Source organism: Tupaia chinensis, unplaced genomic scaffold (genome assembly GCF_000334495.1).
Source record: "Tupaia chinensis unplaced genomic scaffold, TupChi_1.0 Scaffold149537_1, whole genome shotgun sequence".
In the NCBI taxonomy this organism is placed as follows: domain Eukaryota; kingdom Metazoa; phylum Chordata; class Mammalia; order Scandentia; family Tupaiidae; genus Tupaia; species Tupaia belangeri.
Window position 1 is genome coordinate 1,447,088 of NW_006209381.1, and position 12,518 is coordinate 1,459,605.

The 12,518-nt window shown below is 47.5% G+C and overlaps 1 protein-coding gene across 1 annotated transcript in view; it reads left to right on the top strand.

Moving 5' to 3' along the window:
- ZIC1 (Zic family zinc finger 1) overlaps positions 1–1,834 on the top strand; it is a 3,736-nt gene extending 1,902 nt beyond the window's left edge. The window contains exons 2-3 of the mRNA XM_006171417.1: positions 572–735; positions 1,386–1,834. Coding sequence (XP_006171479.1) covers positions 572–735; positions 1,386–1,583 — 362 coding nt within the window. The 3' untranslated portion in view covers positions 1,584–1,834. The remainder of the gene's footprint in view (positions 1–571; positions 736–1,385) is intronic.
- The last annotated feature ends 10,684 nt before the right edge of the window (positions 1,835–12,518 follow it).

The following is a 12,518-nucleotide window of genomic DNA, read 5'->3' on the forward strand; positions in this document are numbered from 1 at the left end:
AATGCCCCAGTCAGGGAAGAATTTACAGCGTCAAACTCCCTGGGCCGAGATTATGCTATAAAATGTGTTTGGAGGGGGTGGGTGGGGTGGGGTGAGAGAGAGTACTAGGAGGGTGCAGAGCGTAGGGTAGGGGGTAAGGGGAGGAGAGATGAGCAAACCAGCAGTACAGACAGCCTGGAAAGTGAAAATGAGAAGCCGGGAGCAGGGTAGCAGCAACCCACGCCTTGTGTATTGCCCTGGGCAGAAAAACTAGCATCCAGACCTGCTGCTATTCTGAGGTCTAAAAAAACGACTACTGAGAATATGAAAATCAAAAGCCTAAAAATAAAATATAGATTTAATTGTATTGGCGCTTAAAACGTAGCTAGGATATTTACAACTTCACCGCAGCTATACACGAACGTATTGAAGCCCCAGGTTCTTAAGCTTGCAAAGTGCTAATCCTGGGCCAATGTGGTTTTTGTGTGTGTGTGTGTGTTGTTTCAGTGTTTACCATTTGTTTATTTTAAAAAATGAACAGCTTCGGGATGCTTTCTAATCAGACTCTTCTCTTTCTCGCCTTTCGCACTAGGGGAGAAGCCCTTCAAGTGCGAGTTCGAGGGCTGCGATCGGCGCTTCGCTAACAGCAGCGACCGCAAGAAGCACATGCACGTGCACACGAGCGACAAGCCCTATCTCTGCAAGATGTGCGACAAGTCCTACACGCACCCCAGCTCGCTGCGCAAACACATGAAGGTAATCGCCCTGCTCTCGCCGCCGGCCTTCCAGGCAGAAGCTCCTTGCGCTCCCGGGCGGAGTCCGGCGGCGAGTGCTAGTGTGGCGGTGGCGGAAGCCAGAGGCGGGAAGGCAAAGGTTCCACTTTGTTGAGCGGGGCCAGGCCAGGAGGATGGAGGCTGGGAAAGGAAATGGGGACGCCCAAGCCCATTTGAAATTCACGGTTTCATAAGAGAGGTGAAAAGAAGCAAACCATCTTGCTGAGGCCGCCACGGAGAGCTGGAGAACTAGGGCTGAAGCAGCGAGGTGATGCTGCCGCAGCTGCCGCCATTTCGGCCGGCAGCGCGGGGCGGAAGAGTTGGGGTCCTGCACCCAGACTTAGAGCTGGCTCGGCTAAACGTAAGCAAGCCAAGTTCGGGAGGAAGACCATACCAGGTTCTGGCCTCCGATCCAGCCTCTCCCTTCCCATATCTGTTTTTCTTTTGTGAGCCCCCGGGTCTCCGTGGCCTCTGCAGGGCGGTGCAGGGGAGACAGCCCGGGCGGGCTGGCTGGGCCTCGCAGGGGCTGAGAGATGCAGGGCTGGGGCGGAGGGGGCGAGTGACCTGCATCCGCCCTGAGCGGCCGCCGCGGCGCCTCTGTATCTCCGTAAAAACGCCACTTTATTCCCGCAGGTCCACGAATCCTCCTCGCAGGGCTCGCAGCCTTCGCCGGCCGCCAGCTCGGGCTACGAGTCCTCCACGCCGCCCACCATCGTGTCGCCCTCCACAGACAACCCGACCACCAGCTCCCTGTCGCCCTCGTCGTCCGCGGTCCACCACACAGCCGGCCACAGCGCGCTCTCTTCCAATTTTAACGAATGGTACGTTTAAACTCAGAAACAAAACACCGAACAAAACCCTATTTAAGAGACTGAACACACACGTATACACAGTATTGCCGAGCGAACCCTGCGAATCAAAACAGCCCCCCCACAGAACCCCCAGCCTATTTTTTTTAATTCTACCAGTAGAACCAGGACCGAGTAAGAAAGAGGAAGCGTCAAACCTTTTACAAATGTCCTTTCGCTTTCTTTTTCTTTCTCTCTCTCTTATTTTCCTTCCTTCCTTTTTCTTTTCTTTTCTTTTTCTTTTCTTTCTTTCTTTCTTTTTTTTTTTTTTTCTTTTCTTTCTTTCTTTTTTTTTTTTTTTTGGCAAAGGCTTGGTAGCCAAGGGACGGGAGGGGGTCGAGGAGGAGGAGGCGACCGCCCGACCAAATGCCGTTAACCCCGAGGGCCAGTTTCTTGGCGGATAGGAACAGACTCTCTGGGGCTTTGGCTCCCCCCCCCTTATTCTTTTATTCTCTCTCTTTCTTTTCTTTCCCTCTCTCTTTTGGCATTGCTTTCTTGTAAATACAGAATTATTAGCTTAAAACTGTACTGTTGGAATGTGTACCAAAATGTGAATTACTTTGTACGATTACAGTCTCCACGTCGACCTAACAGAATATTATTGGTATTAATGTGCTTTTTTTTTTTTTTTTTTTTTTAAAGGGCAAACATTTCGTCCCAAAGTTTTAAGTACTTTAGTGCAGCTTTGTACGATTACAGTCTCCACGTCGACCTAACAGAATATTATTGGTATTAATGTGCTTTTTTTTTTTTTTTTTTTTTTATAAAGTGCAAACATTTCGTCCCAAAGTCTTAAGTACTTTAGTGCAGTAAAAATGTTGTTTCCCGTCCTGTCAAGAATTCGTATAGTATGAGCCTGGATCTGCGTGTCAAACTGTTCCATTTGTTTATGTAAAGTGATATTAAAAAAGATATAAACTATAATTGTCCGTTGCTTTTGGCAAAAGATACAACCACATAATGTATATAATTCCTAGTTTCCATATTTATCCGCATGTAAAGGGCCGGTTTTATCCATGTTACAGCTATTCAATATTTATGGCTAAAAAAAATCGTATGTATACTTTAGTTTCCAGAACTGTTTGGTAACCTTTCGTACCTTATTAAAGATTCTTAAATCTAAGTGATTGTGGTAGGAATTTCTTCTTCACCCTCCAGCAACCTGCTGCCTCTTCTGCTAGTCTTAGGTGGGTCTGGGAAAAGCTCTCCAGACTCTTCTTGCTTTCCCTTTCTGTCATTGCAGGTCGTATAAACGTGATAAATGAATGCTACCCTGCTGGCTCTCCGAGAGGGTGTAATTAGTATTTATATCAAAATTTATGAAACAAATTTTCGGCCGCAGTATAATTTAAATGACCTTTGCAGACGTAGAATAACAACCATAAAAATAACAGAAATAGATTGCACAGTCGACATCAATATTAATGTAGGGGAATTGTCAGAAGCTTAGGGGCTTGCTCTGCAGCGTTGCAAATGAACTTGCAGCTGAGGGTTCCGCTGTCCCCCAAATTAAATTCTCCGGGCTGAAACCGAATTGCAGATTTTCAATATCATATTTTAAATTTCTGTCTTCAATTAAACCATTTATGGCCATAACTAATTTTCAGGATGTCTATGCATGCTTTTCCAGGCCTGCCTTCTTTGTACAAAAGTAAATATCCATAAAGCATTTCATTTATATTTCTTCAAATGTGATGCTAATTTAAATTAATTACTTCCTATGATATGTTATTATTCCTATAATTTTGCCACTGTTATTAGTTTTCTCAAAAATACATCTAGGGAAGAGAATTATTTTATGTAATTTGATTATCTTTCTATCTCTTTTATTTATTTCTCATTTACTTAAGAAATTCGTTCCATTGGCTGGCGTTGATACAGTAAATTTGTAAATGAGGAGACAATATAAAAAATCTAAATTACTTGTGCTTAATGACTGTAGCAGAACGCCTTTTCTCTAAATCAGATTGTCTTTCTTGCAGTTTAGTTTGATAGATTTGCAAGCTATGCTGCTTCTGAGAAGTTAGCTGCGCTGGTAGGAACGCAGGCTTCTTTGTCTCTGTTTGTAGCTTGCATGATCGCCCCATTAGGCAGACAACGTAGCCGGAGATCACAAATCAGGCCCTTGGCTGTGGCTGCAAGAGTGTGGATGTATCAGAGTGGGCGGCAGAAACTGACCTTGCTGTGGGAAAGGAGGAACATGGACCTGCTTCTTTAATACACTATGTGTGTTCAGGAAGTCACAGGGCCTGTTAAATCTAAGGAAGAAAAGGAGGAAAAACCTCCTTAAGTATGGGAACCCTTTAAGATACGTTTATTTTAAAGCAATATTACTTTTTTAGATTATACCATTGACCAATTACAAAATAAAATTTTCAATTATTTGTTAAAGTCCTTTGTTGACTTGTCCTTTCATCTTTGGCTATTTGTGTTTGTCACTTTTAGTCAACAAAGACTTATTTACTGAGGCAGGGATTTGCTGCGTTTCTTACAGTGCATAAAAAACCTGGGGATGGTAGTGTTTAACTTTTTACATATGTTATTCAGATTATAATGATAATACTGGCCTTTCATGAAAAGAGCGCCACCTTGCAAGGTTTGGGGATATTTTAGGAAGTTGAACACCTAAGCTGGAATTGTTGCTAGCTCCAAAAATTTGTGAGAGGCAAAGCTGGCACCAATTGGCTTTGGAGGTTTGAAATTGATTAGCAGTGTAGTATTAAAGTGACTCCAGACATTAAGCCTGATGGTTAAAAATAGAAAGGAGTAAAGATAGCTTCTCATTTAATAATCCTTTCCCTTTTCATTAGAGATCAGATTGTCTGGGATCTTGGTAGGAGTATGATAATGATAATCCTAATAGTAACAATAGTTTTGAAATCTTGCTAGTGCATTTAAAAAAGAAGATAGTATAGTGAATGAATGATGAGTTCATCCCTTCTTTGAACATTCCTAAGTGCAACTTACTTCAAAATTGGAATTGTAAATATCTCATTATTTGTTAGTTACCTGATGCTTCTTTTGCTTTAATATCATATAGTACAATAATTAAATATCACACTATAACATGATTTAAGTAGGGCATTTAAGATAAATTTTAGGAGTCATTGTTTGTTTTAAAACCAGCTATTTGAACTGTTTAGACTCTGAAGGCTAAATAATTTTTTAAGAACCATTTGAGGAGCAGTGGACGTGTACTTGTGAATAATCTCATTCACGCAAAGGAACTTTTAGAATGGAAGCCAACATCTATGCCAATCCTCCTCCTACAGCCTCTTCTCCAGCACCCACCACAAAGAAAAAGTCATTAATGATGTGGGTCGCCTAAAATAATGCTTCAAACTTAAATGTAGCCTATTATTTTGCTGGTACCTTTAATGTCTGCTTCTTGGGATGTGTTCTTCATACTTTTCTTCATGGGCTATTAGGTTTTGAAATACATGAATGTGAACAGCGACATATATTGTTAGACTCTATTTAGCAGGAGCTGAAGATGTTGCAAATGGCTGGTTTCTGTGTGTAGCTGTGGATTTTGATTTAGCCAGAAAACCATCCTGGTTCATCTTGTGAACTGCATTGTATTCTGGATACTATCAAATGATTAGAACAGCTAACAAGTTATTAAAAAGTTATATTGTGTCAACAGAGAATGCCTGAGTACAAGCAATCATATTTAGAAATGAAGAGAAATTGAGTTGTGGTATGTGTGTGTACATTGACAGAGGAAGCATATAAATATACAAGCACCATTTATATGGGGCTAAGTAATTTTCAAACATTTCAGATCCTTTGTTTTCTTCTTCAAAAGCTACCCCCAACTGCTTTAAGCATTTGCAGCTGATGATTTTGATTTTTTAAAGTCAAGCATTCAAGTTAACCTTTAAGAAGCAAACCACCTCCAAAAGAAAGATGTAACCTTTCAATTGCCCCATCTGCTTATCATTTTTTTTTTTTTGACTTTAGCTGACAATGAAAATAGCACTAACCTTCTTTGCTGATGGGCCTGGCATTTAGATATTTTTATTTGTTGATTGTGAAGTTTTCTCAGAACTTTTTAAAAGATTGAAAACAGGACTACACCTCCAGATACTCACCCAGCTCCCAAACCTTCCAGATGTTCCCTTTTGGAGGCTAAGGGGTAATCAATATGCAGGATTCCTTCTAAGTCAGTGCTGGTGGAGTCAGTACCTGAGTATACTTTCCCAGAAAGTGATTTGAAGGCCCTAAGCCTTGAAGAACAGATTGGGTTTAAGATGTTTTGAGAAATAGCTGTATGTGGTCTGGCACACTCAAAATGAAGACATTGAGCTTGTAGCTTTGACTGGACCATCTAGGAAAACATCAGATTTTACACATACATTGTTTTCCTCTTTTTTCCCCTCCAATTTGAAGTACTAATTACAAATTTATCTCCTCCTTTCTAGGTACAGAGTCCTCGCCTCTTCCTACTATCAAGTGTAGTTCTTAGAACGATGTGTTCATATTAGGGGGACAGTGTCATTTTTATAAAGATGGTCACAGCTGCTATCACTCTTTGGTTTTAGAATTCCTGAAAATAGGGTGGCAATGGAAAGATTGATCTTACCTCTGCTAGTCAAGTGGCTAAAGGTTCACAGTGCCTACGGAACTCCCTCTATGCTTTTTAACCCATCCAAACACCATCTACAATATATACCCATTTAAGTTGGTTAGATACAGAAAGTAAGATTTTTATTGGATAACCATAAGACAATCTAGTTTAACAAGTAATCACTAGTTTTTTAGGGGGAAATAAGCAAAATGTTAATTTTTTAACATGTCACATTCAAGCCTTTCTCAAAGTTTATTGCAAATAGAATGGTGTAATTTGTACCAACCAAAAAAAACCAAAACAAACAAACAACAACAACAAAAACAAACCATGTTTTTAAATCCTTCCAAGGCTGGTTGGATCCAGCCACTTCCTTATCAAGAGGAAACACGTTAGACTAAACCAGGGGGCTATTTTTACCATGCAAGCTGGAATCTCTCATCAGTTCCTAAGGTGATTTCCACTGTAGAGTCAGGAGCTAGAACAGTATGACGTTTGGAATTGATGCTATTACTAGAGGTGGGCTTTTCAAGACTAAGTCAGATTTAGTTATCTGGCATGGAAAGGTGTTCTACAGTGAGACGCATGACTGCCTGTCCACTGTCCACAGTATTTTGGCTGCCTCTGACGGTCGTGGTCGTAGGACATCTCTGTAAGCACATGGGGGCTGTGAAAGTCACACAGTAATATTTTCACCTATGACACACACCAGCAGCTATTGAGCGTGGATGTGACCATACTGGAATTGCATCTTTAACAGGGACAGTAACAGCCACAGGCTCCGAGGTAGGCGACCTTAGCAAACAAACATGATTATTTTACACGTCTTTTGTGTCATGATTTTCATTAAGCTACAGAAAACGAGGGCATATACAGGACGAGCGCTCACATAGTGATAACTTTTTGAGTTTTTCTATCTTTCCGCGAAAATTCTAGAGTCTGGCACAAAACAACAAAACGAAAACAAAACCCGAGAGTTGTGGAGGACGGTAAAAACTCCGAGAAAGGATAGGCAGGACTCTGTATAAAGGGTCATTTCTGCCGTGGAGGATTTCTGTAAAGTACGGAAATACGGGCTTAGGGGATGCTTAGGGGAGAAAACAGTCAGACAGCTCCACAGGCCCGCCCAGCCCGGGGAATCCTCAGCCTTTGAGCGGCTCCCTGGGCCACTCGCAGCCCTGCCGGGTACTTTCCCAGTCATCGCCGCCGGCTCGAGCTCGGCCTCGGGGGGCAGTGCGCATGCGCGGCCCGTGGCCCGCCGTTCCACGTGTTTATGAATATGCATGAGGCGCCCCGCCCTCCCGAGTAGAGGAGGGAACTGCGCGGAGGCTCCGGCCTGTGAAAGTCGCTGGCCCGGCTCCCAAAATAGTGCGGCGGGGAAGCTGCACGTGTTTGTTTTCAAACCGCGCTGGTTTAAGTGAGTTCACAATACCCGGCAGACAGCGGAGGCTTCTGCAACCTGCGGCCGCCGCCACCGGAGCAGCGAGCCGAGCGGGCCCAGCGGGGTCTCTCTTTCCCCAAGGGCCGGGGGTTGCGGCGTGCACAGCTCCAACAGCCACACGTCTGTGCTCTGTGTGGCTGGGTTCCCAGTCAGTGTCCACCGAGGGTTCCCCCTCCCCCTCTACGCCCTTTGAAGCCGGGGGCTGGCACGCTGGCTGTTCTCATCCCTTAGGTGGCGGAGAAGACGTCTCTGGATTCAGCCAGACCCTCGAGGGGGCTGGTGCGGGGGGTTGGGAGCCGGGGCGGTTTCACTGGGGTTTTCCTAGAGCCCGCCCTCTTCCTTTGCCTAAATTCAGGTCTAGGTGTTGGCTGGTCTTTGTCTCTCCCACTCACTTTCTCTAGTTCCTCTTGCTCTGCCCCCCCACCATCGCCGTTTGCGGGACTAAGAGCAGCCTGCTTGAATGGCTAAGCTAATTTCACTCGACCGCTCTAGAACACCAGCCGGCTCGCGTGTCTGCGAACCGGGCTGGTCCTGTGAAGCCCAAACACGATTAGGTGGTGCACACGCGCCGACAGGTGGAGGAACGACTCTGGCCTGGAGGCGGGAAAGTAAGGTTCAGACGCTGGCTTAGTGCTCGCCTGTCCTGGTGACGTCCTTGGGGTTCTGTACGTGGCGTGTTTTGTGGCCGGTGTACTGCTCTTTCCAGGGCAATCGCATAAACCATCTGGGGCAGTGGCCAGCACCTGTAAACAAAAGAGCGTGTAGGTCCCTAGGTTGCTCTGTCCTCCAACGGAGTTTTATAGCGTTGAACCTTGGAGTGTGTCTGTTCAAAATTCTGGGCCCCTCCCACGTCAGAAACGGCGGCTGCCTGACAGATTCCAATCTTCCTCTGGATTTCCCTTCAGCTGAATAGGTAGGCCCGTTTGGTGGCGCCTAAACCCTCTCATTTCCCCCAATGCCAGAAGGAGAAGCCTTGGGTTGCTGCCCAGTTCCCACTGCAGTCTAACCCAGAGCCAGCTAGCTCTACCCTGCCAGTTCCAGAACGGGGGTGCCACAGCGTCATTTCAGCTGACATCGACCACCGGCCAAGTCTTAGGCTTTGAACCTGAGGACAGGGGAAGAAGGGCTGGGAGATGTCCTTGCCAGGACAAGGTCTTTTGTTTCACCCAGCCTCCCAGTCTTGGAGCTCATAATGCAACAGCCAGAGAAGAGCAAGCGTTTGCTCTGGGCCCCTTGACCTTGCCTGCAGCCCCTGGCCTACTGCTGGCGAGCGTAGGGGCTTCGGTGTGGGTCTGAAGCCATGCATTCCGCCCCCGCACCCTCACTCCAGGTGACTGGGAGGAAAGTGGCCGGCCACTGTCCAGGGCTCCCGGGTAGCGGAGCGTCCTAGCGTCTGGTCAGGGGACCAGAACCTTTCGTTCCACTGAACCTCAGCCACAGCGACCACCCTAGAAGAAATCAGTGCACGATTTGAGTCCCTTTGTGTTGAATGTGGGGGCTGGGGGTGGTGTAGACTCTATTGACGCCAAGCTAATGATGAAGATATGTGCGGGGTTCACTTTGAGCAGAAAACCCAAACCCAGCGTGGGTTCCCGCGTATTCTCCTAAAGGCCAAGGCCCAAGGAACGTTTCATTTGGCGAAGGGCTTGCAGGCAGAGAGGAGGGGCGGGAGCGGGTCGCAGTGCACGAGCCAGCGGCCTGGAGAGGCGGACTGGCCCAGCTCCTGAGCTCGGCCGCTGGCCGGCAGCTGTTCCCTTCTCCGGGGCTGGAGATTAGGGACGCCCCTTCTCTCCCCTGAAATCCCCCGAGTCGGCGCCAGGGCCCGGGAGACCCAGAGACTGGGTCGAAGAAGGTGAGGCGGGTTCTGGGGCTTCCTTCCGCCAGGCCGAGCTTAGTCTGGAGGCAGCGGCTGGGGGCGCCGGCCCGAGCCAAAGGAAGAGGTACCCCAAACCGCAAGGCGCTTTCCTTCCCCTCACTTGCGCCGTAGTCCCCACCCAAATTACCCGCTTCCAGTAGGACTATCAGCCTGGCCTCTCTCAGCTGCCAACCTTGCCCGAAATCTAGACCCCAGACCTGGTAAGTCGCGTTTCCCCTCCCGGCCCCGCCACCTTCCCGGCGGACGCGGCCTGCGACTGCGTGCGCGCGCGTGGCCTGAGGCGCGCGCTGAGCACTCGGGCTGATTCGGAGAAGCGGCTCCAGTTCGGCCTGTGCGGCCGGCGTGTCTGAACGCCTAGGACCCCAGGGTAGTCAGAAGCGTCGTGCGGCTCTCCAGTGAGGGAGGAGGGAGAAGGGCCCAGCCCCGCTGTCCTGGATCCTCTTTGGCCCTGGAGGCACCAAAGGTATCTTTTAAGCTTTCTGTGGTCTCTAAAAGAGGAGGGGCTTGCCCCTTCCCCTAAGAAGTTTCTAATCACGAAGGTCCCCAATAAAGCTTACTCGTGGTTTGCAGTCCGACGCTGTGAAATTATTATTACTACTTTAAGGTAAGATTTCTAAGAGTCGCAGTTTCTCAAATATACATGCCTCTTGAGGATAGTTCGACAATTACCTTGTCCACAAATTCCACCTCTTTCCCACTGGAAAAATAAACTCCGGTTTTCAGTAGTTGGCTTAGGACACGTCGTTGACATAGCACTAGGGTGAAGAGAAAGAGCGAATCACCACCTTGCCATTTCTCCTTGGCGCACCGTGTGCCCTATTATTGAAATGTGAACGGTGGTGGTTTTTTTTCTGGGGGGGTCGGGGAGGAGGCAGGGCGCTGGAAGAGGGCTTTTGAACCAGGCTGCCCTGTTGCACGGGGGCTGACCTTTGGCTGACACGGCCACGGAGCAGGCCGTTCCTTAACGAGGATTTGATACATTAGACATTCGAGCTGGGCGTGTAAACCCACACTCTGAATCCAGATTTCGCTCAAATTAGTGTTCCAGGAAATGATCTTTGTAAGTCCTGAGGCTTAACCAAGTGTCAGGCAGGCCGAGATGGCTGCCTGAAAAGGGCAGCCAAGGACACCGGCTAAAAAGCACATCACTAGCTCATTTGAAAAAAGAAAAGAAACAAAAGACAAAACAAGACAAAACAAAACAAAAAAACCTTCTCTGAGTAATGTCCCAAATCCTCCAAGCCAACACTTTGAGGCAATGCTGATAATAAGACTAATCATCTCCTTCTAATGAATTTCACTCTGAAAAATCATACTAGGCAAGGCTGTGAAGGCAGTGTCATAGCTATGACAATATTTGTCTCATATTTTTCATATATATATATATATATAGAGAGAGAGAGAGAGAGAGAGAGAGAGAAAGAGAGAGAGAGAGAGTTTTACTCAGGGGAGATACTAGAGTGTGACCACACACCGAGGAGACAATCACAAGATTTTAAGCCTTTTAAAAGTTGACGCATCTCGATTTAATTTGGTAGGACTCATCCCCAGACTGTGGAGCTCAGAAAGGGAAGGCAGGCTGGCCAGATTCCTGGACTGGCGCCTCCCAGCTGACCCTAGAGCTCCAGCCTCACAGATGGGAGACTTCTCTGTGTCCAGAACCCCGAGGAGGCCGAGGCCGCTTGCACCCAGAGAGCACAGGGCTCTCCCACCATATCTGTTGACTGACTCGGGAAAGGTGTCTTTTTAGTTTTCGTTGTCATTAAACCTCTCACTTGAGAAAACGCATCAGCAGAAAATGCTTTTCTTCTTTTCCCCTCTCAATAACAGCCCGCTAACTGCTCCCCATCCGAGGGTGAGATATTAACTCCTGCCAAAGTTCCAGCCACTCAGGGTGGAAGTGGGAGGACAAGGGGAAATCGTGCGCTTGCAAGGTGCCCCAGGCCCTCCACGGGCCACTTCCTCCAGCTACTGTCCTGGGGAGAGGGTGGCAGCAGCAGTGAGCTTTCTGCACCAGAGCGTTGTCTTCTGCCGCTAGGTTTTGCAGGGTCTACGGAGGGACAGTTCCTACGACCCAAACGTATTCCAGGAGAAAACGCTCCACAGTCAGGTTTCAACTCAAATCTATACTCAGTCTCTGCCTCCACGACACCCCCCTGCCCCACGTCATCCAGATGTAGATGAACACATAGAAAATTAACGAGAAAAGGAACGACTATCACAAAAAATAAGAAATAATTTAAAAGGAAGGATTCCAGGGGGAGAGAAATCGTTCTCCACAATCTTCTGTTGAAATAAATCTGGACAGGACAGGGCCCACGAGTGACATAGACAGAGTTTCTTTCAGACGGAGTTCTGTAGACTCTTAGGCCGATGGCTCCTCAGACTCAGGTCCCCTGACCCTTAGGACACGACAAATGCGGGGACTGAACAGTTTTATGGATGATAGATGCTAAGGTCCCTTTTGGAAAATCAAATCATTTCATAATCTTGAGAACTCCCCAGTTTGGGAGGGTCGTAAAATCTCGTTGAAGGGAGAGGAAGAGAGCAAGGAAAGAAGGAAAAGTTGCGGGGAGGACGGGACAGAAAGGAGAGGAAAGATGCTGGCTAGTGAACTGCGAGGTGGGACTCATTTTCCCCACGGGCGGGTCCCAGGACCCTCTCCCCCAGGTGGCCACCTCTTAGCACCAGCGCTTGGGCGGGAGACTCCTCGGAGGCTCCAACTTCTAAGTTGTGTCAATTTGAGGCTGAAACGGTGGATCCGTTTCTTTTTAAGGTCCACACGTTTGCATTCAGTGGAAAACAGCATTGCGTTGGCCCTTAACGCAGTGGAAGAAAGGCAGCGCTGGCGGTTTACAGACTTGCCCCCCTCCTTCTCCCGGCCCCTTTCTCAGACACCTCCACTCCAGTCTGTCCCCGGGAGCCCATACTCCGGTTTGGGCCTCTAGACCGGGTCAGCAGTCTAGGGTCCCCGCGAGTCTCTCGAAGCCGCAAAGGCTTCCATTCTGCCTGCGATCGGACTTTGTGGCGG